Below are 27343 nucleotides of genomic sequence, written 5' to 3'. Positions count from 1 at the left end.
ATCGGTACCGATGACCTAAGGCTGTTTAAGTACCTGACGGGAAACACTGGCACATTGCCTGCCTCTTCTTGGCAAATATAATCATCATACTGACCGCAAATGACCTGCTGTTGAAGAGAAATGCCATTTATCCTTTCGAACATGTAACTTATAAACCACCGATTGTTTAAGCCTGTGACCATCAAAAGATTTGACACCAAACCATGTGAGCTATTGCGACCAATTGAATTGAAAGAGACAGCATGGAAACAGGCCCTTCGGCCCACCGAGTCCGTGCCGACCATTGATAGCCTGTTCACAGTTGTAAGTTATCCTGCTTTCTCATCCACTCCCTACACATGTGGAACAATTTACAGAGCGCCCATTAACTTACAAACCCACACGTCTTTCGGATGGTGGGGGGGAAGCCGGAGCACCCGGAGGAAACCCACAGGGAGAACCTGCAAACTCAACCCGAGACAGCACCCGAGATCAGGATCAAATCTGGGTCACTGGCGCTGTGAGGCCGCAGGTCAACCAGCTGCTCCACTGTGCCGCCAAAACCAAATCAAATAAAATCAGGGATGTAGACACAAGGAACTGTAGGTAGACATAAAAAGATGGAGTAACTCTACGAGACAGGCAGTATCTCTGGAGAGAAAGAATGGGTGACGTTTCGCGTCAAGATCCTTCTTCAGATGATCTTCTTACACAAGGAACTGCAGGTTGGTTTACCAAAAGAGATACAAAGTACTGAAGTAACTCAGGGGTCATGCAATATCAGTGGAGAACATGAATTGGTGACGTTTTGGGTCAGGACCCATCTTCAGATTGAAGAAGTGTGCATGGGTAGTCTAGAACTAAGGGACTCGCCGTGAGTGGGCAGCCAAGAACTAAGAGGACTTGGGTTTGGGGGGGGGGAGGGGGGGAGGTCGCCAAGAACTAAGGGGACCCAGTGTGGGTGGGCAGCCGAGAACTATAGGACCTAGCGTGAGTGGGTCGCCAAGAACTAAGTGGAACCCGGCATTGGGGAGAGGGGGCTAGTGGGAACCCTGAGAACGAAGAGGGACCAACATGACTTTAAAGAGTACTTTTATAACTTTGTCGGCACCAGAAACGTGGTGACTATTTTGTGTACTTTGTGTTTTGGAAACAAAAAAAAGCAGAATTTCACTGTACCTAGTTATATGTGACAATACAGTATTGTTGAAACACTGTGGTTGATGGAATAAACAACTAGCAGGCAGATGAAGTAGATAGCAGAGGCCTCTGAAGTGGCAGGAAGAGTAAGAAATTGTATGAAGTAATAAGACAATAAAGCTCTATAGCTGATGGGTGTCTGTGATGTTGTTTGTTTCCAGGCAGATTATGAAGTGGCTCCTGATGAGAAGAGGCAGGACTGCGGACTGCAGCTCTTGGAGACCTATTTCAACAATGGGGTATGATTTTTGTAGTTTTTCTTTGCATTCTGTTCTATGCATCTTATTACACAATTGGGGAATTTTGTCCGTGTACAGTCATTCCTCCTCCTCCCTGTTCCCGAAGAAAGTGCAGAAGTTTGAGAACTCGCAGCTGCAGACTCAGGAACAGCTTCTTCCCCTCTGTTATCAGGCTCCTGAAAGATCCATCTGTAAACTATAAGCTAGGGTACTGTCCGATTCACCTCTACACCATTGCGGACATTGGACTTTGTCTATGGAACCGATGCGCTACAATGATGAGAACTATATTCTGCAATCTGTATCTTCCCAGACCTTGCCGCCACCATCTATTTGCTCCATCTATTGCACCTGAATTTGAACTGATTGTATCTGTGTATAGTATCTGATCTGTTTGGATAGCATGCAAATCAAAGCTTTTCATTGTTCCTTAGTACACGTGACAATAATAAACCTGAACCATAGTCTCTAAAATTCATCCAGGCTTGTTTTCTCTCACTGATGTTTTCTTTTTAAATTACCACTTTCCTCTCATGCCAGATATGTTGAGTGCTTGGTTATATGCTTAAACATAGTCATCGATCTGCAATCTCAATAAAACTATATAACACAGGTTTTAGATGAAAGGGGATAGATTTAAAGGGGACTTTAGGGGCACGGTTTTCACACACAGGGAGGAGGATGTATGGAATAAGCTGCCAGAGGAAATACTGGAGGCAGGTCCACTCACAACACTTAAAAGACATTTGGACAGGATAGCAAAGGTTTGGAGGGATATGGACCAAGCATGGGCAAATAGGACTATCTCAAGTAGGCATCATGGTTGGCATAAAGGAAACGGGTTGAAGGGCCTGTTTCCCTCCTGTAAACAACGACTCCGTTAAATGCAAGTGCATTCTTCTATGGAACTATTTGAGCCAAATATGTCTGAGCCCATGTGTACAGTTGCAAATTGAACAGAGTAGAGACAAAAGTCTTTCCAGGACCTAAAATTGATAACCTTTAATTAGCCGTTTCAATATAAATTTTATTTATCTGGCTCATATAGATTTGAACAATTAAATTTTCAATGTCTTTATGTGAATTGGCAGATGGATAAATTGCAAGGTAGCAGTTTTAAAGAGTGTTGCAGGTAGTTTGTGAGAAGGTGTGCACTGACTACTGCCTGTGCAGGGTCTCTATGCCCTCTTGATACATTGAATTGAGGTCCTCAACACAGACAGGCCAGACAACCCATCACTGACTCCATCTGCACTTCATTCTGCCTCAGGAGAGCAGCTAACATAATCAAGGACCTTCCCCACCCTAGTCATACCTTCACTCACCATACCCATTGGGCTGAAGATATAGAAGCTTGATCGAGCGCACCACCAGACTTGGGAACAGCTTTCTCCCCTCTGTTAAGGACGAGATTTAATAGGAATCTGAGGGACAACTTCTTTACACAAAGGCTGGTAGGCATTTGGAATGAGCTACCAGAAGAGGTAGTTTGGGCAGGTACTATCACAATGTTTGAACAACATTTGGTCAGGTAGATGGGTAGGATAGATTTGGAGGGATATGTGCCAAACACGGGCAGGTGGGACTAGTGTCGGTGGGGCACGTTGGTCGACGTGAGCAAGTTGGGCTTGAAGGATCCACGCTGTATGACTCTATGACGAGCTCGAAAATATTGCATGCTTTGGGACACTCAATGCCACTGTAAATCCATGATATGGCAGATCTTTGATTGATTCTGGCAATGTCTGTTTGCAGTCTGCGGCCCATTTACCAGACGTGCCTGCGGACACCGTAACGCAATGCAAGGAGAAACTGGAGCAAAGTCCTTGCAAGGAGATCTTTACGGAGTGTGCTAAGTAAGTGTCCGTTTTCTACACTGGTGTTCAATTAACATAGACTGGAAAGTTTAAATGTTATGATAAAAGTGGACAATGAAAAATGTTCATGTATTCAGATAGTGAACCCCATGGCCAGAAATCTGAGTTGCTGTAAGGAAGGAAAAAAATGGAAGGTTACACAACTGGGGAAAGATATTTTGCCACTGTGCAGTTTGCTTTTTAAACAAAGGAAAATAATTAAATGTTGGAAATTAATTACTGGACATGCATGGATCTACTTTAAAGGAAGTGTTAGTTTAGAGGAAGGACGAATGCTTCTTTACCTCAAAGAAAAGACACTCATTCTTTGATAGAATGCTGGAGTAACTCGGCGGGTCAGGCAGCATCTCTGGAGAACATGGGTAGGTGATGTGTTGGGTCAGGATCCTTCTTCAGACTGTTGCCTGACTCCGCTGAGTTACTCCAGCACTTTTTTTTGTCAACAAGCATGTGCAGTTGTTTGTTTCTATCAATCCATGTTCTCCAGAGATGCTGCCTGACCCGCTGAGTTACACCAGCACTTTGTGTCGTTTAAAAAAAAATCAGCATCTGCAGTTCCTTGTTTCTTCCTATCCATGTTCTCTAGAGTTGCTGCCTGACCCGCTGAGTCACACCAGCACCTGCAGTTCCTTGTTTCTACAGGGGGAAAAAAGGTTGCAGTGCTGGGAAGTTGGTCGAGCTACTTTGTTAACTTGCAGTTTATGTTTTAAGCAAAGAAAAAAGTGGTAAATAGTGGTATAGAACTACTTTCAAGATTTGTTGTGTGACCATTGCCTGAAGTGAAAACTGAAGGCAAAAGTATCTTTATTGGCCTGAGCAGTAAAAGACGAGATGTGGTTTTGTTGTTTGCCGCTTGTTACCATCTGGAGCGCATACCCGAAACTGTGACGGAATGAAATTCTATTCTATTTAAAAGGAACAATTGGACGTATGTTTTGTACTGCTATGGGGAAACTTGTGGAAGGGGAAGAAATTGGATAAGTTGTTCAAAGAGAGGGAATGGGCCTGGTGGACCACCTCCTGTGCTGTAATCAAAACAGTGCAGCCGGAGGTCAGCAGGCCTCGGCTCGACCACACAAGATAGTTCGCCAGTTCTGCCAAGAAGCCGTGGCAATGGTGAAATTCATCCAAAAGGCACCTCACTGAGAGACGAGCAGGCCATTCCTTAGCCAAGGCTGGAAAATATTTTCCATGCGCACTGCAATTTCCATGATTTCAATCCTTGATGTTTGTCCACGCTCTCGGGCTGTGATACGTGGCTAAAGTGAACATTTTTTGCACATCACCTATTCCCTCTCTCCAGAGATGCTGCCTGACACGCTGAATTACTCCAACATTTTGTGTTAATATCCATTCCGAAAGATTACTTTTAGGCTTTCTGTTACTGGCTTCGAGTTGATACTTCGTTCCCTGACCATTGCATCTGGAATTTTAATCCCAAATTTTTTTACATGGGGATTGATTTTTTTTGTTTTTTTTTTCCAAAAAGTCTGGGTTGATCAGGATTAATCTGGTAACTGGTGTAGGAAGGAGCCGCAGATGCTGGATTACATTGAACATGGACACCAAGTGCTGGAGTAACTCCAGACCCTTCTTCAGACCTGAAACCTCCTATTCCTTTTCTCCAGAGATGCTGCCTGACCCACTGAGTTACTCCAGCGTTTTGTGTTAATCTGGTAATTGTTAGCTGTGTGGGAGGCCGGCCTTTCAAAAGGAATTTGAGTGCTAAACCTTTCTCCAGCTGTGACGATGGCCATGGTTGGTCTAGTTTTGTGCCGTTCATACTGAAGGAGTTCCCTACCCTTAAACGTTGTCTATTCGTGTTCTCCAGAGATGCTGCCCGACCCACTGAGTTCCTCCAGCACTTTGTGTCTTGACTTGCATTTTCATAGAGCTTTCATATCTGTTGCTAGACATCCTAAAATGCTGAGCAGCCAAAGAAATGCTCTGATTTGGGATCTAAACCTATCACCTTATGCCTTAAGGTCATAAGTGAGAGCAGAATAAGGCCATTTGGCCCATCATGTCTACTCCACCATTCAATCACGGCTGATTTATCTCTCCCTCCTAACCCCATTCTCCTAGCTTCTCCCCATAACCTTTGACATCCTTGAAGCCAGTGTGGTCTCCGTGCAGCAACAGCTGAATAACCTCTGAAGGTGGAAGATTGGAGTGGTTAAATGTCTGTAGCAAAAATAAGGAACAAGAAATAAATGTTCATTTAAAAAATAATGTACTGGTGATGTTGGTGTTCCTAAAAGCTGATGAATTGCAAAGGCCTGATGATCAACACACGGTTTTGTTGGAGGGGGCAATGGAGATAGTAAACAATTTGATTATTAATTTTCAAAGTTCCGTAAATTGTGGAGTTGATACAGTGGAGGATAGCAAATGTGATCTGGTATTTAAAGAAGGAAGGAAGAGCATGGGCAGCATGGTGGCGCAGCGGTAGAGTTGCTGCCTGACGGCGCTTGCAGCACCGAAGACCCGGGTTAAATCCCGACTATGGGTGCTTGTCTGTACGGAGTTTGTACTTTCTCCCTGTGACCGCGTGGGTTTTCTCTGAGATCTTCAGTTTCCTCCCACACTCCAAAGATGTACAGGTTTGTGGTCAGTTGGCGTGGTACAAGTGTAAATTGTCCCCAATGTGTGCAGGATAGTGTTAGTGTGCGATGATCGCTGTTCGGTGAGGACCCAGTGGGTCGAAGGGCCTGTCTCTGCGCTGTGTCTTTAAAACTAAACTAAACAAAAACTGGTTAAGAAGGAACTGCAGATGCTGGAAAATCAAAAATCGAATGGAAAGTCTGAAGAAGGGTCTCGACCCGAAATGTTGCCTATTTCCCTCGCTCCATAGATGCTGCCTCAACCGCTGAATTGCTCCAGCATTTTTGTGTACCTAAACAAAAACTGGAATCTACTCGAAGGTACACAAAAAAGCTGTAGAAACTCAGCGGGTGCAGCAGCATCTATGGAGCGAAGGAAATAGGCAACGTTTCGGGCCGAAACCCTTCTTCAGTCTGAAGAAGGGTTTCGGCCAGAAACATTGCCTATTTCCTTCGCTTCATAGATGCTGCTGCACCCGCTGAGTTTCTCCAGCTTTTTTGTGTACCTTTGATTTTCCAGCATCTGCAGTTCCTTCTTAAACACTGGACTCCACTCACCTGGTAGCCCTACTTCAATGTAGGGAGCATGTTGGTCTACAATAAAAGATGGTCTTTTAGCCTACATTAATTGGTAGATCTAATTGGCCTACAATAAAATGACACCCAAAAGAATATTAAGAAAGAACAGAATCCATATTCTCCAGGGATGTCGCCTGACCCACTGAGTTTAGGACTTTCCTTGGTAAACCACCATCTGCAGTTCCTTTTTTGTACATTAAGATGGCGCAGTCAGCATGGATTTATGAAGGAAAAAAACGTGTCTATGTAATCTGAAAATAGACCCAAAGTGCTGGAGTAACGAGCAAATGGATGGGCGACATTTCTGTTCAGGACCCTTCTTCTGATTGTGTAATCTACTGGAGTTTTTTGAGGTAAATGGAGACGAAAGATTGGGAGGGTTATAGGGTCAAACATGTACAAATAGGACTAGGTTCGATGGGCATCTTGGTTAGCATGGATGTTGGGCCGAAGGGCCTTTTACCTTACTGTATGACTGAGATGAGTAGAGCAGATAAAGATGAATCAGTGGATGCGGTGTGTTTGGAGGTGGCACAGCAGGAGAGAATATCTCTGGTCGGTGGTGCTTCTGTGCTTTTTGGCAGAACCCACTGTTGATGCTTATCAATGCCTCCCCAATTCCACACACAGAGCATGTGCAAACTCAGTCTGTTATGATCTTCTGGTCTTTCCATTCTTTTGTGCAATCAACAGATTATTTACTCTTCAAAATGATCACTGTAGGTTTTCAAAGCTAATTTAACAGCCTGTAGTTTGAATACATTGGGATGCCAATTAGAGCGCAAGAGACCTGGTTTCTATCCTGACTACAGGTGCTGTCTGACCGAAATTCGCTTGGGCTGTCTGCTGAGCATTATTGTAGGGGTAATGGTGGCAGGAATCTGGTGCAATCCTCTGCCCTTGCTTGTTGAAGTGACCTGCTGTGAATCCCTACCCTTCACTCGCACTCCCACAGCAATGGAACAGCACAGTGCTGTCTCACAGCGCCAGAGACCCGAGTTCGATTCTGACTACGGCTGCAGTCTGTATGTTCTCCCAGTGACTGCATAAGTTTTCTACGGATGCTCCGGTTTCCTGTCACATCAGGTTTGTAGGTTAAGTGGCTTCTGTAAGTTGTCTCTAGTGCGTAGGATAGGGTATGGGTGATCACTGGTTAGTGTGGACTTGGTGGGCCTGTTTCCACGCTATATGTCTAAAATTAAAATGATAAACTAAACTAATACGAAGTATTTAGCTTGTTTTGTGAATAGCTGTGCCCAAGACATCAAGACAAGATGTCGCCCAGTACACCACACCAAATTCCCCACCATTGACTGCACATACACTTCAGACTGCCTCACGAAAACAGTCAAATATTTGTCCCATCCCGTTCATTCTTCTTCCTCCTCCCTGCTCCCATCCAGAAAAAGGTGCAGAAGCTTGAAAGTGCATCCCACGTGACTCGGGAGAAGCTGCTTCTCCTCGTTCTCAGGCTTCTGACCGGTCCTTCCATAATCTGTGATACTGTCCAATTCACCTTTACCCGATTACAACATGGAACTGCAGTACAGGAACTGCCCCTTCAGCCCACAATGTTTGTGCCGAACATGATGCCATGTTAAACTGATCGCATCTGCCTGTACATGATCCACATCCCTCGATTCCCTACACTTCCATGTGCTCATTTGAAAGCCTCTTAAATGCCACTCACTATTGCATCGGCCTCCACCACCACCCCTGGCAATGCATTGCAGGCCCCCACCACTATCTGTTTAAAAACAATTGCCCTGCACGCTTTCCCCCTCTTCTCCTATAGATAATAATCCCTCTAGTTGATATTTCAACCCTGCGGAAAAAGTTCAGACTGTCTACCCTATCTATGCCTCCCATCATTTTACATAAAAGGACATTGGACTTTATCAGAGGAACTACAATGCTGAGAACTATATTGTGCACTCTGTATCTCCCCCTTTGCTCTATCTATTATACTTGAGTTTGACCTGATTGTATCTATGCATAGTATATCTGATCTGTTTGGAGAGAATGCAAAACAAAGCTTTCACTCTTTCTCGTTTCATGTGACAATAATAAACCTAAAGGAAAAGCATTGTGATTGTGCAAAACAACGCACACCAAAGTGAAAATTCTTTGCATGCTGGGCAGCTGAAACAATAGCATTGGTGGTTTGAAATGAACAACAAAGGTTTCTTATTTCTCGTCCCCATTTCCAGTTCCTTTTGCCACACACCATCATCCATGTTGCTACGATTAAAATTGACTTTGACTTTACCTTATTGTGCCTCTGCTTCTGAGATCACTGTGGCTTTGCAGTTTGTCGATGCATTCACCCTATCAAGGCTCTCTTCCTCTACCTTGCAGATGCCTGCATTGTCAAGCGTAAATTGGTCTCACTCTTCCCACTCATGGTCAAACATGCATCGTGGGAGGGCATATTTGGTCTGAGAAATTGTTTCACTTTTCATCAATTGTTGCACCAGTTACATACTGTTTGTAGGCAATCGTTGATGCATGATGCATCCAACCCGGTGGACACAAGCAAAATCTGCTTTTACCCCATAAAAGTAATTGGGTTTAAATGGCTGCTCCCTTTGCTTGTTAATCAGAGGGGGTGAGTGATGCAATTAAAGCTGGGTGGTTGAGGCTGACAGAGGGGTGTGAGGAGGATGGGGAGGGAAAAATGAAGTGCTAGTTAAGAATTACACTTGCAGCAGCTCACAGCTATTTATTTCCTGAAGTGGGTGATTATTGACATGCATTGCAGCAAAGAGTTTGAGGCAACACTACAAGACTTGTTGAACAAACCGGTTATGCTGATGGGTTTTCGCCCCCTCCACTGCCTCCCCTTCCACCTATATCCCTCCCTCTGGCTTTACATTTCACTCTTCTCTCTTCTTTCTTATCTGAACCCTTTGTCTCTTTCTCGCCTCTTGGCTTTGTCACTTACTGCACCAATCTCACCTGTATCTCCCTGTCACTTGACAGGCTTTGTCCCACCCTCACCTCTCTTTTCCAACTTTCTCCCTCCCCCCTCCCCCCCACTTCAGTTGGTCTGAAGAAGGGCCCCAAACGCTAAACGTCGCCTGTCCATTCCCCACACAGATGCTGCCTGAGTCACTGAGTACCTCTAGCACTTTATGTTTATCTTTGGTATAAACCAGCCATCTGCAGTTCCTCCCCCCACATATGCTGCATGACTCGCTGAGTTCCTCCAGCACTTCGTATTTAAACAATAAACAAACAATGGGTTTTTAAACAACTATTTATGACTTGACAGTTTTGACACACTTGTCTCATGAGTCGTAGGTTGTGGGTTTATTAAAATTCTAGTTTGAGATAACCACAGCACAGAAATTCACACGTACAGCCCCTTTATGATGGTGAAATATTCCAAGATGCTTCACAATAGTATTGTTTAGTTTAGAGAGACAGCGTAAAAACAGGTCCTTGGACCCACCCAGTCTGCGCCGACCAGCAACCACCTGTACACTAGCACTTTCCTACACAATAGCGACAATTTACAATTTTACCGAAGCCAATTAGCTTACAAACCTGCACGGCTTTAGTGTGGGAGAAAACCCGAGCCGCGGAGAAAACTCATGCAGGCCACAGGAAGAACGTGCAAACTCCATAGTGTCAGCACCAACCCGGGTCTCTGGCGCTGTAAGGCAGCAACTCTATCACAGCACCACAATCCTGCCCCATTGTTAAAGATAAGCTGGCAGCAACCCAGAGAGGTTTAGGACTAGATCTTTTAAAAAAAATCAGTGTTAGTGAGTGTTATTTCCTGTTGATACAGTGCATTCAGAAAGTATTCAGACCCCTTCACTTTTTCCACATTTTGTTATGTTACAGCCTTATTCTAAAATGGACTACATTTTTTTATTGTGTGTAGATTGATGATTAAAAAAAAAGAATTTAATCAATTTTAAAATAAGGCTGTAACGTAACAAAATGTGGAAAAAGTGAAGGGGTCTGAATACTTTCTGGATGCACTGTAGTTGGTTTTAAGTGATGGTTTCATTATCAGATTTGCTTACTTGTGTTGGCAGCCAGTTGTGCATTATTTATTAGGTCTGAATTTTGATGCATAGAAGTAGGATCTGAGGCAGTAAGAGAAATTTCTGTACAGTTTCCCTTGCACATTAGACTAGAGATACAGGGCGGAAATAGGTCCTTGCCAACCAGCGATTATCCTGTACGCTAGCACTATCCTACACAATAGGGACAATTTTCAAATTTAGTGAAGCCAATTAACCTACAAACCTATACGCCTTTGGAGAGGAAACCGGAGCACCCGGAGAAAACCCACGCTGTCACAGGCAGAACGCTCAAACTCCATACAGGCAGCACTGGTAGTCACGATCAAACCCAGGTCTCTGGCGTTGTAAGGCAGCAACTCTACCGTTGAGCCATTGTGCCACCCCTAGTTCATTGTATACAATGGACTCATTCACGTTTCCAATGGACGCGCGTTATGGGTAACATGCTAATGTATAAATTTCATTGAACAAATTTATTTCACAAATCTAGCAGATGGATGAGCTAAACACAAAGCGCTGGAAGAATTTAGCGGATCAGATTGCATCTATGGAGGGTCTGAAGAAAGGTCCTGAACTGAAACATCACCCGCTGAGTTACTCCAGCACTTTGGGTCTTTATCTGTGGAGATGATGTTTTGGGTCAAAGGGTCCTGAACTGAAACATTGTCTGTCTCAGTGTGAAAAGGGTATCAAACCTGAAATGTCGTTTGTTCATGTTCTCCCCAGACGATGCCTGACATGTTAAGTTCCTCCAGCATTTTGTGTTTTTCTCAAGATTGCAGCATCTGCAGTTCCTTGTCTCCATTCTACAGAATGAATGTCTGGCCAATATAATGTTCCAATTTGTGGAGGCTTGTAAAGTACTTTGAGGCATTCTGAAAGGGAGATGAAGGATATTATAATAATGTGATGTCTCTTGCTGATTGATTTGGCCTTGCATTACCAGATTTAAAAAAACGTAATGGCCAATTTGTAGACGCAAGGATCTGCAGATGCTGGAATCTTGTGTAGAACTCAAAGTGCTGGAGTAACTCAGTGGTCAAGCAGCATAAATGGAGAAAAAGGGACAAGGTGCTGCAGTAATTCAGCAAGTCAGGCAGCATCCCTGGAGAACTTGCCTCAGTGACTTTTCAGGTCGGGACCATTCTTCAGTCTGAAATGTCACCTATCCATGTTCTCCTTGAATGCTGCCTGACTCACTGTGGTACTCTAGCACTTTGTGTCGTTTTATGTAAACCAGCATCTGCAGTTCCTTGTTTCAACATACATGGAGGACATGACGAGGCATTGGGTCAGCACCCTTCTTCAGACCAATTAATGGCCAAATTGTAGGAAGGAACTGCAGGGGCTGGTTTAAACTGAAGTTAGACACCGAAAGCTGGAGTAACTCAGCGGGTCAGACAGCATCTCTGGAGAAAATAAATTAGTGATGTTTCGGGTCGAGATCCTTCTTCAGATTGGAGAAGGGTCTCAACCCTAACGTCACCTATTTCGTTTCTCCAAAGATGCTATCTGACCCGCTGAGTTACTCCAGTTTTTTGTGCCTATCTCATGGCCAATTTGTTTGACTTTGAAAAAGGTTACCCTGGTCTGAATACTTGTTCCTTTACCTCAAAGCTGGTTGTAATATCTACCTTCTGGGCCTGCTGTTACCTAGTCATTGGTCACTGTTTCCTGATTATTTTGCCCATCACCATTCAGCAACCTCCTACCCTGAATTTTAGATCTCCTGCGGACACTATTCCAAACTGCAGAATCCTACAGCACAGACAATTTGGACTATTATATCTGGCTGGTTCTTGAGAAGAACTACGTAGTCAATTAGTTGTAGTGTAGTTGGGGGAGTCCAGAACCAGGGGTAAGCCATATAAAACTAAGATGAGGAAAAACTTTTTCACCCAGAGAGTTGTGAATCTGTGGAATTCTCTGCCTCAGAAGGCAGTAGCAGCCGATTCACTGGATGCTTTCAAGAGAGAGTTAGATAGACCTCTTCGGACTAGCCGAATCAAGGGATATGGGGAGAAGGCAGGAACGGGGTACTGATTGTGGATGATCAGCCATGATCACATTGGCTCCAAGGGCCGAATGGCCTACTCTTGCACCTATTGACTATGTATCTATAATTGTCCATTTGGCAGGGAACACCTTAATGACAGTGGTCTCATGACAACGGAAACTTATCCTCAGAAGGAAAAACGTGTTGTCAGTCTCTTAATCCATGAACGTTCTAGAGTAAAAAAATCCTCAATCTTTAGTTGCAGTTGAGTAGAAGTGATCTTTGTGAAGTTAATTTTTTTTGTCCACTCGGCAAGTGCTTATGATTCACTTGGGCCTTAACAGAGTAGGGGATACATTCCTTGTCTACTCAGGGTGGTGCAAACCCATTTTATTTGGTGGCTCAGGGGTGCTGCCTCACAGCACCAGCGACCCGGGTTCGATCCTGACCTCGGCCGCTGTCTGTGTCGCGTCTGCACATTCTCCCCGTGACCTTTTTGGTTCCCTCCCAGTTCCCTGATTTCCTCCCACGTCCCAAAGACATCTTGGAAGTTAATTGTCCTCTGTAAATTGCCCCGAGTATGTCCGGATGTGGATGAGAAAGTGGGATAACATGGGCTGTTTCCATGCTCTTTTTCATGCATTTTACAAGAAAAAAAAGTCATTGACCCTCAATAAACTAGGAGTGCGGCAATTAATAAAATACTATAGAGAGCACGGCAAGTCTCTGGGCAATGTGGGATCAGGCAATAGTGTGGTGCTGCCAGCAATATCCGTTCCCAAAGATTATTTTTAGGCTTTCGTTTGACACCTGTTACTGGCTTCCAGTAGATACATAGCTCCCGGACCATTGCATCCGGTATTTTAATCCCAACAATTTTTACATGGGGATTGATTAACTGCGGATGATTAGATTAATGTATGGAGGGTGTTTGAAGGCTCTGGGCCTCTACTCGCTGGTGTTTAGAAGGATGAGGGGCTCTTATTGAAACCTACTGGTTAATGAAAGACCTGGATAGAGTGGATGTGGAGAGGATGTTTCCAGTAGTGGGCAAATCTTGAACCAGATGGCACAGCCTCAGCATAAAAGGATGTATCTTTAGAATGGAGTTGAGGAATTTCTTTGGCCAGAGGGTGATGAATCTGTGTAAAGGCCAAGTCAGCGTGTATTTTCAAAGCGGATATCGATAGGGTTCTTGATTGGAGAGGGTGTCAAAGATTAGGTCTTTATTCTTTGGAGCGCAGAAGGTTAAAGGGGGGACTTGATAGAGGTCTTTAAAATGATGTGAGGGATAGACAGAGTTGACGTGGATAAGCTTTTCCCACTGAGAGTAGGGAAGATTCAAACAAGAGGACGTGACTTGAGAATTAAGGGACAGAAGTTTAGGGGTAACATGAGGGGGAACTTCTTTACTCAGAGAATGGTAGCTGTGTGGAATGAGCTTCCAGTGGAGGTGGTGGAGGCAGGTTCGATAGTTATATGGACGGGAAAGGAATGGAGGGTTATGGTCTGAGTGCAGGTAGATGGGACTAGGGGAGAATAAGTGTTCGGCACGGACTAGAAGGGCCGAGATGGCCTGTTTCTGTGCTGTAATTGTTATATGGTTATATGGTTATATTATGGAGAGAAGTCGGGGGATTGGGGTTGAGGGGGAAAAATGGATCAGCCGTGATCGAATGGCAGAGCAGACTCGATGGGCCGAATGGCCCAATCCTTCTCCTATGTCTAATGGTCTTATGATCTTAATTGCAGATTTGTTCATGATTACCTGAGCGGTGCACCCTTCACAGAGTTCCAAGAAACCATGTACTTCTCTAGATTTCTGCAGTGGAAATGGTTGGAAAGGTAATATCCGTTTTCACAGTATCACATTGATAATATTTCCCAAGTCTGACTTTTTCTTTAATGGTCCAACGGTTCCTTTATTAACATGTCTACCAAGGAGTAGTGACATTCTTTTTATGCACTGAGATCAATAGGATTTTTGTCATACATAGGTACAATAAGTACATAATGCATAGAAACAGCCCACTGAGTCATTGCAAGAGTCGGCAGGTTTTGGTGCCATTTCACAGTCCCAGTTGCAGCTGACCATAAAGGCCCGTTGCAGCCGTGTCCTCCATCCGGTCGTCCCATGAACCGTCGTCCTTCTTTCCTCTGTCATCTTTAGCCTTCGTGGCCCGGGAGCGTCTCCTGCATCCGCCCTCGAGGCGCGGAAGTTAAGAACCCCCCGGTTCTTCATACCACCTCTTGTCCAGCATCTGCCGCCATCGCCGACACCCTCCACCTTCACCTTCGGCTCGAAGGGCCGAATGGCCTACTCCTGCACTTATTTTCTATGTTTCTATGTTTCTCTCCGGTTTCCGGTCTTCGGGGGCGAGCAGGGGGCCGGGCTTGGTGGCTTCCCTCTCCCGGATCCACGACGGGTGAGCCAGACCTGCTGCCGGGGCATGCATGGCACGCCGAGACCTCCTTGTTGCCCGTCGGCACCATAGCCGTGGGAGAGTCAGGCTGTGGTCCGTCCTGTCCCGTCCCAGTGTGACCTTAGTTATCCCTCCTGGATTCCACCTTTTCCCATGCCTGACCTGAAGTGACCGCTTCTTCTCTATTCGTCTTGTAGGCAGCCAGCAACAAAGAATACTTTTCGGCATTACCGGGTGCTTGGTAAAGGAGGATTTGGCGAGGTGAGTGTGTAACATGGTTCAATGGTGCTTTATTGTCACGTGTACCAGTCCAAAAGTCCAGTAGAGTATTGCCATGCCAAAACACATCCACGATTAGCAAGTGAAGAGAAATAGTCCACTGACCCCACATGCAAGAGGCTCCGTGTTTTAGCGCAGTTTCAAATTCTAGTCCGCGCTCTAGTGGTTATGAGCGTTGTCTGTTCCAGGCAAACCCCAGGGAACTGGCACAAGTACTTCTCAGAAGATAGACACACAATGCTGGAGTAACTCAGTGGGACAGGCAGCTTCTCTGGAGGGAAGGAATGGGTCTCTCCAGAGATGCTGCCTGTCCCGCTGAGTTATTCGAGCATTTTGTGTCTATCTTCGGTTTAAACCAGCATCTGAAGTTCCTTCCTACACAAGTACTTCTCAGTCCTGCTCTGATATTCCATCAGAGGGGTGCCACAGTGGTGCAGCTGTAGAGTTGCTGCCTTGCAGAGCCAGGGACCTGGGTTCAATGCTGACTATGGGTGCTGTCTGGAGTTTGCATGTTCTCCCCATGACCACGTGGGTTTTCTCCGGATGTTCCGGTTTCCTCTCATATTATGAAGACGTGCAGGTTTATAGATTAATTGGCTTTGATAAAATTGGAAATTGTCCCTAGTGTGTAGGATAGTGTTAGTGCTAGTGTACGGGGTTCGTTTGTTGGCGTGGTCTCGGTAGACACAAACATCTGGGAGATTGTTTGTGTCTTCCTTAGTGAAGACAGATCCGAAGTACCTATTTAACTCTTCTGCCATTTCCTTGTTGCCCATAATAATTTCACCTGTGTCTGCCTTCAAGGGACCCACATTTGACTTTGCTACTCATTTTCCCTTAACATATCTAAATAAGCTTTTACTGTCCTTTATATTCCTGGCCAACTTCCCTTCGTACTTCATCTTTTCAGCCCATATTGCCCGTTTTGTTTCCTTCTGTTGTCCTATGAAAGTTTCCCAATCCTCTGGCTTCCGGCTACTCTTTGCTGTGTTATACATCTTTTCTTTTAGTTTTATTCTATCCCTAACTTCTCTTGTCAGCCACGGTTGCCTCCTACTTCCCTTAGAATCTTTCTTCCTTTTTGGAATGAAATGATCCTGCGTCTTCCGGATTATGCCCAGAAATTCCTGCCATTGCTGTTCCACCGTCATTCCTGCTAGGATCCCTTTCCAGTCTACATTGGCCAGCTCCCCTCTCATGCCTTCATAGTCCATTTGTTCAATTGCATCACTGACACTTCCGATTTAACGTTCTCCTTCTTAAATTGCAGATTAAAACTAATCATATTATGATCACTACCTCCAAGCGGTTCCTTTACCTCACGTTCTCTTATCATATGGGGTTCATTAGACAACACTAAATCCAGAATTGCCTTTTCTCTGGTCGGCTCCTTTACAAGCTGCTCTAAGAATCCATCTCGGAGGCATTCTACAAACTCTCTTTCTTGGGGTCCTGAACCAACCTGATTTTCCCAGTCTACCTGCATATTGAAATCCCCCATCACCACAGTGGCATTACCTTTGTTACATGCCAGTTTTAACTCCTGCTGCAATGTGCACCCGACATCCAGGCTACTATTTGGGGATCTGTAGATAACACCAATTAGTATCTTCTTGCCTTTACAATTCCTCAACTCAATCCACAGTGACTGCCTCGTCAGTCCCTATGTCTTCCCTCGCAAGGGACTGAATTCCATCCCTCACCAGCAGAGCTACCCCCCCTCCTCTGCCCACCTGCCTGTCCATTCTATAGGATGTATAACCCTGATTATTAAGTTCCCAGGCCCGATCCTCCTGCAACCACGTCTCAGTAATCCCCATAATGTCATATCTACCAACCTCTAACTGAGCCTCAAGCTCATCTATTTTACTTCTTGTACTTCGCGCTTTCAGGTATGTGCTTGCCAAGTGCGTGCGACTGGGAAGATGTACGCCTGTAAAAAGCTGGAAAAGAAGAGGATAAAAAAACGGAAAGGAGAATCCATGGCATTGAATGAAAAGCGGATTTTAGAAAAAGTCAACAGCAGATTCGTTGTAAGTTTTCCTTGGCTGTGTGTTGAATGTATCCCTAGTGCTGACACTGTAGTTTAATTCAAATACGTGGTATAAGATGGTGGCATTTAAGATGCTTTAGGTACTCGCATGAATATGGAGGCTTATGTAGCTTCATGCAGGCAGAGGAAATTAGTTGAAGCTGGCATCATGGTCAGCACAGACATTGTGGGAGAAGGCGCCTGTACCTGTGCTGCACTGTTCTACAGATAGACTCAAAGTGCTGGAGAAACTCCGCGGGTCAGGCAGCATCTCTGGAGAAAAATGATGGGCGACGTTTTGGGTCGAGATCCTTCAGACTTGAGGTTCAGCATCCTGGGCAGACTCGCCATCTTTCTCTCTGCGCAAACATTCTGTGTGGAAAGGACACAAAGTGCTGGAGTAGCTCAGCGGGTCAGGCAACATCTCTGATGAACATGGATAAGTGGCCCTTCTCCCCTCTAAACTCCCTGCACATTAGGAGCATTTAGACCGACTACTGCTTTTCCCCTTTACTGATATTGCTTCTGGGTGTTGGGAAGCCGTGAGTTTGAAGTTGCCTGTTGATCTGTAAACCATGCAGAGTGGGAGCTCATTGCTGGGGTGAGAAGTGGGAGCTGAAACCTGGGTTTGCTTTTCTCCAGCATGCCATCTAATTGTCTCTACTTTATGGATGGTAACTGCGGCAAGCCAAAGATAGCCCAACAGTGCCCTCACCTGGTAAACCACATAATTGTAGCTTCAGCATAAAACTAAGTGAATCTGTCTGTGGCGACTGATAGCAGATTGAAAAGAAGCCAGTCTAAGATTCTTACCACACATCTAAATCACCCAAGGCCTTCTCTCTCTGTGTAATTTCCTTCTACAATGCTCCAGCACATTTGTGTTCCTCTAATTCTGACCCCTCATGCAGTCTCTCAGATGTGTCATCTTGCTTTTCCTGCCCATCCTGCTAGTTGCTAAGGTAATTTCAGGATTTTTTTTCTTCATAAATTCTTTCTATTCTCAATCTAGAACATAAAACCTGGAACTGTACAGCACAAGAACAGGCCCTTCGGCCCACAATGTCTGTGCTGCACATGATGCCAAGACCATCTCTCATCTGCCTGCACATGATCGATATCCCTCCATTCCCTGGATATGTACGTGCCTAAGACAACAAGTGCTGGAGTAACTCGGTGGGTCAGGCAGCATCCCGGGATGAAATGGATTGGTTTTGGGTCGGGACTCTTCCATCAGTCTGAAGAAGGGTCCTAACCTGAAACGTCACCCATCCATGTTGTCCAGGGATGCTGCCTGACCCTCTTGAGTTACTCCAGCACTTTGTCTGTTTCTGGTGATTGTTCTGTTGTTGACAATGAAATTGGTCCTGTAATGCAGAACATAGGACTGTACAGCACAGGAACAGGACCTTTGGCCCAAAATGTCCATGCTGAACATGTGCCATAGAGTCAGACAGTGTGGAAACAGGCCATTCGGCCCTACTTGCCCACGCCAACCAACATGCCCCACTCGTCCCGTCTGCCTGCACTTGGTCCATAACTCTCTAAACCTGTCCTATCCATGTACTTGTCCAAATGTTTCTTAAATGTTATGATAGCACCTGCATCAACTACCTCCTCTGGAAGCTTATTCCACACATCCACTGCCCTTTGTGTGAAAAAAAGTCACCCATCGGATTTCTGATAAATTTTTCCTCTCTCGCCTTAAATCTATGTCCTCTGGTTCTCAATTCCCCTACTCTGGGCACTGGGCATTTACCTGATCTAGTCCTCTTATGATCTTGTACACCTCTAAGATCACCCCTCATCCCCCTGTGCTGGATTGGGTCTGAACTGGGAAGGTGTAGTACCTTTTGATTATTGTCTGCCCATTCTCTCCACAATGCTACCTGACCCGCTGAGATGCACCAGCACTGTGTGTTTTGGAGTCACAGTTGTTTTGGGGAGAGGAGCACGAGGGGAAAGGATCAAGAGGATAAAAGGCTTTGGACAAACACACACAGTGCTGGAGGAACTCAGCCAGTCAGGCAGAATCTGTGGAGGGAAAGGACAATTGTTAGAATCGAACCCGGGTCTTGGAGGATGGTGGGAGCACAGCACGATTTTGTGTGGAAGAATGATGCTGCACAAGGGTCTAAACGATTGCGTGGAGTGAATCATTTCTTTACCTCTGGTCCGCAGGTTAGCTTAGCGTACGCCTATGAAACGAAGGATGCACTGTGTCTGGTACTGACCCTAATGAACGGCGGAGACCTCAAGTTTCACATCTACAACATGGGCAACCCAGGCTTTGATGAGAAGAGGGCCATCTTCTACGCTGCGGAGATCTGCTGCGGTCTGGAAGACCTGCACAAAGAGAGAATCGTGTACAGGTAAGTGTTAGAGTGTTCAAGAGTGGTGTATATGTAATGCGAGTGTGCTTGGAAAACTCAGCACTTTTCCCCCATTTTAATGTAATATAATAGTTTGGTTTAGAGATGCCGCATGGAACCAGGCCCTCCGCCGGCCAAGGAAGTGCAGGTGCTGGCTTACGGAGAAAGACACAAAGTGCTGGAGCAACTCAGCAAGAGGACAGGCTGCATCCCTGAAGAATATGGATAAGATGATGTTTCGGGTTGGGACAGAAGTAGTGTGAATGAGGGTCCCAACGCAACATGTTACCAATCCATGTTTTTCAGAGATGGATGGGGAGCAAACAAGGAAGCTACTCTTGTAACCTGTGAGCATTGAGTTTGAGGTATATGGGAGAAGCCAGTGACTGTGTAAGGGAAAGGGAATAACGTTTACGGGTTGGAAGAGAAAGGATCCATTGAAGCCGACAGTTTTTTAAAAGATACAGCATGGAAACGGGTCTTGCGGCCCCCTGAGCATGCTGACCATCGATCACCCTGTTCACGCTAGTTCCACGCTACTTTCTACGCTAGTTCTACGCTACTTTCTCATCCACTCCCGACACACTAGGGGCAATTTACAGAGGCCAATTAACCTACAAACCTGCAAGTCTTTAGGATGTGCACCTGGAGGACACCCACGTGGTCGCCGGGAGAACCTGAGGACAGGATTGAACCAGGGTCTGTCTACCAGCTGCACCAGTGTGCCGTCAGATGCTGGGATTTTGAGCCAAAAACCATGTGCTGTTTGAGCTCAGCGGGTCAGGCAGCATCTGTGGACGGAATGGACAGACAACATTTTTGGTGGGGACCCTTTTGCAAGCGTTTGGTTTTTTGCTCCTGCTGAGTTCCTCCAGGACTCTGTTTTTTGTTCGAGAACGTCCAAACTCCACACTGCCAACATCCAAGGTCAGGATCGAACCCAGGTCTCTGGCGCCATGAGGCAGTGACTCTGCCAGCTGCGCCACTGTGCCGCCACGCCTCTATCCCACCACTTCCCCTGGTCTCCCAACTGATTCTGTAACCTCCCCACCCTCTTTTCATTTATTTCTGCTTCCCCCATTCCCTGGGACTCATTGACACTAAAAATATTTGGGCTCTCGAGGAGTTGCTGATGCAGTAAACTGCCCCCTCTGGTGGTCAACACATAAAGCACAGCATGAAAATAACCTGTTTCAGAACAAGCTGACTCTCATATTTTGCTTGGGTAGCTTACAACCCAGCGATATGAACGTTGATTTCTCTAATTTTAAATAACTCCTCCATACCCTCCCCTCCCGTCTCTTCTCCATCCCCCACCCTAGTCGTTCTACCAGTTCCACTGTTCGCATCCTTGTATCCCTCTTGTTATCGCACCTTCCCCAGCTGACGGTGGGCCATTATGGACTCCACCCTTCCTGTTGCCGGCTCTGATTTCTTCTGGCCTCTTCTCGCGTCCAGGTTATTTCTCCCCATCCCACCTCTACACTCAGTCTGAAGAAGGGTTCCGACCCTGCGGAGAGCGTGGGCTGGTAGGGTGAACCGGGGTAATGCCTCCAGCACCTTCTGGGTCGGGTGCAGGAGGCGGCCCCGGGGCGCAAAGATGGCCGAGCCGGAGAGGACAGGGACGTCAGTTCGCGAAAACTGCTCCAGTACATCGAGTGCGCTGCCCGACCAGACTTTGGATGTTGAATAATGGCAGCGCCCACACTTGTAATATTTGCAAAAAGAATTTCACTGTGCAGTTGCAAATGTGACAAAGTGCCATTGAGCTATTGATTGGTTGAGTCCTTCCAGCATTCCTGTTTTGCTTCAGATTCCAGCGTTTGCAGTTTTATTTGTTTTCCGTATTCATCACTGCTCCTTGCTTGATCCTACATGAGACTGACTTTATTTTTCTCCTCACCTAGAGATTTGAAGCCGGAAAACATCTTGCTAGATGATCACGGTAAGATTCTTGTTCTCTTTATCTTCAGGGTTCACACAAGCAATGGACATGGTTCAGGTGCAAACAGTTGAGATTAGTTTATCTTGGCATCATGTTCAGCACTGACGTTGTGGGCAGAAAGGCCTATTTCAGTGCTGTACCGCTCTATGTCAGAGCACCTGGAGGAAACCCACGCTGTCACAGGGGGAATGTACAAGCTCTACATAGAGAGCACCCGAGGTCAGGATCTGACCCGGGTCTCTGGTGTGGTGAGACAGCAGCTCCACCAGTTGTGCCACTGTGCTGCCCTATAAGTTGCAATGAAGATTGATGTGCAAAGTAGCAAAGCCAAGGTTGTATCTAACAGGGTAGGATGAAGAAGGCTTCAAGTGATCTAATAGAGGTTCCTAGAAGGCAGCACAGCGGGCAGCAGTGGAGCTGCTGCCTTGCAGCGCCAGAGACCCAGGTGCGATCCTGACTGCAGGGGCTGTCGCTACAGAGTTTTCCATTTTCCCTGTGACCGCGTGGGTTTTCTCCGGGTGCTCCAGTTTCCTCCAAATCCCAAAGACGTTCAGGTTTTTAGGTTAATAGACTAATGCAAATTGAAAATTGTCCCCAGTGACAATAAATTGAATTGTATTGTTGTTGTAATTGTATGTAGGGTTGTGCTAGTGTTTGGGAGGGGGGTGATCGCTGACTCAGTGATATGAAGGGCCTATCGTGCAGTTGACGATTATATAGGTTGTGTTAGCTGGGGGATAATTATCACAATTAAGAATTATTTTTAAAAAAAAACAATTTTTGGAGATATTTTCATGGTGGAATCGCAGAACATTTCATCGCAAATCTACACCAAGTGGCAGCCGCTCGCCTTCCTTGTGTCTCAGGACATCTCAATGTTCGGCTCACCGAGTCCGCGCCAACCGACGATCACCCCATACCCTCGCACTATCTTACACACTAGGAACAATTTACAATTTTACAGAAATCAACACAAACCTGCACATCTTTGGAATCTGGAAAAAACCGATACGGTCACGGATAGAACGTACAAACTCTGTACACACCACACCAGTGGTTAGGATCGAACCTGGGCCCCTGGAGTTGTAAGGCAGCAACTCTACCGCTACGCCACTGTGCTACATAAATGCTAGTTGCTGTTGAATCATGAATAATCTCTCCCTTCCACCTTTTGCTTGACTTGTTTTGGCTTTACCCGCAGGTCACATCAGGATTTCGGACCTGGGGTTAGCCATGCACATTCCAGAGGGCGATACGATTCGTGGGAGAGTCGGGACTGTGGGATACATGGGTGAGTCCGGAAATGTCCAGCTTCTGATGGGGCAATTTTAACTCTAGAAACAAGGAACTGCAGATGCTGAAGAAGACACAAAGTGCTGGAGTAACTCAACGGGTCAGGCAGCATCTCTGGAGAACATGGTTAGGTGATGTTTTTGGCTGGGACCCTTCTTCAGACCTTTGTGTCCTACTCTAATTTTAACTCTGTTCCCCCACAGAATTATGAGAGTGCATTAAAAATAATGCCCATATTGAGTCTCAAGCCTTATTCCTTGACTCCTATTTGCCCACATCACATCACCCCCTTCCCCAACTTTCCAATAAGAAAATCTTATCCATAGCTCTAACTGATGGATAACCCATCAATTGTATGTCTAGCTATTGGATAATTGAAAATTGAATAAATTTTATTAGCCAAGTATGTATACATACAAGGAGTTTGCCTTGGTGCTTTGCTCGCAAGTAACAACACGATATACAGTAGACAATTAAAAATAAAACATTATAATTTAAACATGTGAAGAATGAAATAAAATACCAAAGCAAAAGGAGGCTACAGACTTTTGGCTGTTGAGTAGTCGAAAAAAGCAGTTTTTATGTCTGGCTGTGGTTGCTTTGACAGTCCGGAGTCGCCTTCCAGAAGGAAGTGCTTCAAAGAGTTTGTGGCCAGGGTGAGAGGGGTCAGAGATGATCTTACCCGCTCTCTACCTGGCCCCTGCCCAACCATCTCAGCTGATCGAACTATGTGCTGAAGCCTCTGGATGTCATGCTCGGTGGCTGAGCCAAACCAGACCATGATGGAGAAGGCGAGGACACACTCTATGATGGCAGTATAAAACTGGACCATCATTGCCAGTGGCAGATTGTTTTCTCAGCTGCCGCAGGAAGTACATCCTCTGTTGGGCCTTTTTGACAGTGGAGTCGATGGCGGCCTCCCATTTAAAGTCCCCGGAGATGATGGTTCCAAGGAACTTAAATGACTCCACAGATGTGACAGCATCCATAGTCAGGATCGAACCGGGATGTCTGGCGCTGTAAGGCAGCAACTCTACCATTGTGCCGCTCCTAAGATACTTGTCCAAGTGTCTTTGAGTTGCTGTTATAGCACCTGCCTTTGGCAGCCTATTCCATACTGTACGCTGCTATATCCCTCGTCCTCAGCTGACTGATGAGCCGCAGTAGTCCCTGCGATGGGATTCGGTGCTGCTCTGCATTGTGTGTGATCCACCGCCATGTTTATCTTCCAGCTCCTGAGGTCATCAACAACGAACGTTACTCCTTCAGCCCCGACTGGTGGGGCCTCGGCTGCCTGCTCTACGAGATGATTCGGGGCCAGTCACCTTTTCGAAAGCGCAAAGAGAAGGTGAAGCGGGAGGAGGTGGACCGGCGGGTGAAAGAGGACAGGGAGGATTATTCCGACAAGTTCTCAGATGAGACGCGTTCCATCTGCAGCATGGTAAGCAACTCTTGCTTGCTTTGGAGTAAGATTTTAAACCCCATTCAACACTCTTCTCCTGGAGCCCTTTATGTGTTGGCATATTATTAGCAATAGGAACTGCAAAACCAGAGTTCTAAGTTATATTCGTGTCATAGGAGCAAGATTAGGCCATTCAGCCCATAGAGTCTACTCCACTATTCAATCATGGCTGATCTATCTTTCTCTCCCAACCCCATTCTCCTGCCTTCTCCCTATAACCTTTGACACCTGTACTAATCAAGAATCTGCCCATCTCCACTTTAAAAATACCCAATGTGTTAACCTCCACAGCCGTCTGTGACAATGAATTCCACAGATTCACCATCCTCTGACTAAATAACTTCCTCCTCATCTCCATTCTTAAAGTACGTCCTTTTATTCTGAGGCTGTGCTCTCTGGTCTTGGACTCTCCCACTAGTGGAAACATCCTCTCCACATCTACTCTATCCAGGCCGGTCACTATTTGGTAAGTTTCAAAAAGGTACAAACACACAGTGCTGGAGGAACTCAGCGGATCAGGCAGCACCTGTGGAGGGAATGGACAGTCTGAAGAATGGTCCTGACCCAAAATGTAGTCTCTCCATTCCCGCTTAGTTTTAGACACTGGACTTCAGGGAAACAGCATGGAAGCAGCCTCTTCGGGCCACCGAGTCCACACTGTGCATCAATCACCCCCTATAGTAGCACTATCCTGTACACTAGGGACAATGTACAGTTTACAGAAGCCAATTAACCTACAAACCTGCACGTCTGTGGAATGTGAGCGGAAACCGGAGCACTCTGTGAAAACCCACTCGGAGAACGTACACAACTCTGTGCAGACAGCACCCATATTCAAGATTGAACCTGGGTCTCTGGCGAGGTAAGGCAGCAACTGTACCGTTGCACCACTGTGCTGCCCTGTATTTGTTTCAGATTCCAGCTTCTACAAGCTGGTCCACCTTTGATGTTTCCGGCACCCTTGGTTCCAGCACCATTCTGGATTATGTGTTTCGCTTGAACTTGGACTGGACATGACTGAACATAGAACAGTACAGCACAGGAAAGGCCCTTCGGCCCACAAATTCTGTGCCAAACCTGGTGCCACTATAAACTAATCTCATCTGCCTGCACATGATCCATTTCCATGTGTCTATCCAAAAGTCTCTTAAATGCCACTATTGTGTCTACCTCCAGCACCACTCCTAGCATCAGGTTCCAGGCACTTACCACCCTCTGGGTAAAACACTTGCCCCACACATCTCCTTTAAATATTGTTGCTCTCACCTTAAAGCTTTCTTGATATTTCCAACCTGGGGAAAAAAGTTCTGACTGTCTTTCCTATCAATGCCTCTCAATTTTATATACTTCTTTCGTTCCCCCTCAAATCCTGACATTCCAGAGAAAACAATCCAAGTCTATCCAGCTTCTTCTTTCAGCTGGAACCCTCTAATCCAGGCAGCATTAACCTCCTCTGCACCCTCTCCAAAGCGTCCACAACCTCATTGTAATGGGGCAGGCAGAACTGCACGCAAATGCGGCCTTACCAATGCCCCATAGAGTTACATCATGAAACCAAAGTCCTATACAGCTTTAGACTTGAGGGAACAATAACGCAACGTAGAGTTGCTGCCTTACAGGGCCAGAGACCCCGGGTTCGACCCTGACTACGGGTGCTGTCTGCGGCGTCTGTACGTTCTCCGTGTGATCGCGTGGTTTTTCTCCAGTTTCTTTCCACATTCCAAAGATGTACAGGTTTGTAGGCTAATTGGCTTCGGTAAAATTGTAAATTGTCCCTGGTGTGTGTGATAGTGCAAGTGTACGGGGTAATCGCTGGTTGGTGTGGACTTGGGCTGGGGGCCAGTTTCCACGTAATATCTCTAATAAGACTAAAACTGCATCATTAAACATTGCTTGTATATCTGATAAAGACATCCAATAATGAGTTAATGATATCAATGTACAACGTAATGGGTGACATTGTTTGATTCCAATATGTCTCAATTGCTGTTTTCAGCTCCTGACTAAAGATCTAAAGGAGCGTTTGGGATGTCAGGGTGGAGGGGCGGCCGAGGTGAAGCAACATCCCATATTTCGACCCGTCAACTTCAAAAGACTTGAGGCAAACATGCTGGACCCTCCCTTCGTTCCAGATGTAAGTGTGAGAAGGTGCAAAAAGGGGGCTTAGGTTATAGAAACATAGAAAATAGGTGCAGGAGTAGGCTTCATAGGCATCATAATATGATGAACAATTATCCGTGTTGAACTATATGTTGATTTAAAGTAACGAGAGACTTTGGAAAGGTCTCTAAAGAAGCGTCCTGACCCGAAACGTCATTATCCGGAGATGCTGCGCGATCCACTGAGTTACTCCAGCACTTTGTCTCTTTTAAAAATAAAATAAAGTAGCATCTGCAGTTCCTTGTTTCTATATAGAACAGGTGGGAGCGGGTGATCAATGGTCGACGTGAACTTGATTGGTCGAAGGGCCTGTTTCCATGCTGTACCATTCAATTCAGTTGTAAACACAGAACAGCACATGCAGTGCAGTGATTAAAACAGAACAGTTATAGAAGGGTGACACCAAATGCTGGAGTAACTCAGGCAGCATCTCTGGAGAGAAGGAATGGGTGTCATTTTGTGTCTGGACCCTTCTTCAGATTGTCTGAAGAAGGGTCTGGACCTAAAACATCACCCATTCCTTCTCTACAGTGATGCTGCAAGTCCCGCTGAGTTTCTCCAGCATTTGGTGTTTATCTTCGGTGTAAACCAGCATCAGCCGTTCCTTCCTGCACATTTATACAAGGGTATTCAGGGGTGTTTGTGGTTTGGTGGATGGATTATCATGGTCACTATTTCCTATCTTATTGATTTGATTTACTGTTTGTCTTGGGCATAGAATTAAAGTGTGCAAAACAGGCCAGTCAACCCACCGAATCTGTACCGACCAAAAACCACCCGTTTACACCGATCCCACAGTAATCCCATTTTTTAATTCTTCCCACATTGCCATGAGAGATTGCAGATGTTGGAATTTGGAGGCAA

At 45.7% G+C, this 27343-nt stretch overlaps 1 protein-coding gene across 2 annotated transcripts in view; it reads left to right on the top strand.

The window, feature by feature from the left end:
* grk4 (G protein-coupled receptor kinase 4) overlaps nucleotides 1-27343 on the top strand; it is a 109373-nt gene that overhangs the window by 73873 nt on the left and 8157 nt on the right. For both annotated transcript variants that reach the window (XM_033018345.1, XM_033018346.1), the window contains exons 4-13: nucleotides 1341-1418; nucleotides 3174-3274; nucleotides 14266-14358; nucleotides 15134-15197; nucleotides 17108-17248; nucleotides 19429-19619; nucleotides 21527-21564; nucleotides 22766-22855; nucleotides 24090-24298; nucleotides 26316-26453. In XM_033018345.1, coding sequence (XP_032874236.1) covers nucleotides 1341-1418; nucleotides 3174-3274; nucleotides 14266-14358; nucleotides 15134-15197; nucleotides 17108-17248; nucleotides 19429-19619; nucleotides 21527-21564; nucleotides 22766-22855; nucleotides 24090-24298; nucleotides 26316-26453 — 1143 coding nt within the window. The remainder of the gene's footprint in view (nucleotides 1-1340; nucleotides 1419-3173; nucleotides 3275-14265; nucleotides 14359-15133; nucleotides 15198-17107; nucleotides 17249-19428; nucleotides 19620-21526; nucleotides 21565-22765; nucleotides 22856-24089; nucleotides 24299-26315; nucleotides 26454-27343) is intronic.

Source organism: Amblyraja radiata, chromosome 3, assembly GCF_010909765.2.
Source record: "Amblyraja radiata isolate CabotCenter1 chromosome 3, sAmbRad1.1.pri, whole genome shotgun sequence".
Lineage (NCBI taxonomy): Eukaryota > Metazoa > Chordata > Chondrichthyes > Rajiformes > Rajidae > Amblyraja > Amblyraja radiata.
This window is presented reverse-complemented; position numbering and strand designations above follow the sequence as displayed.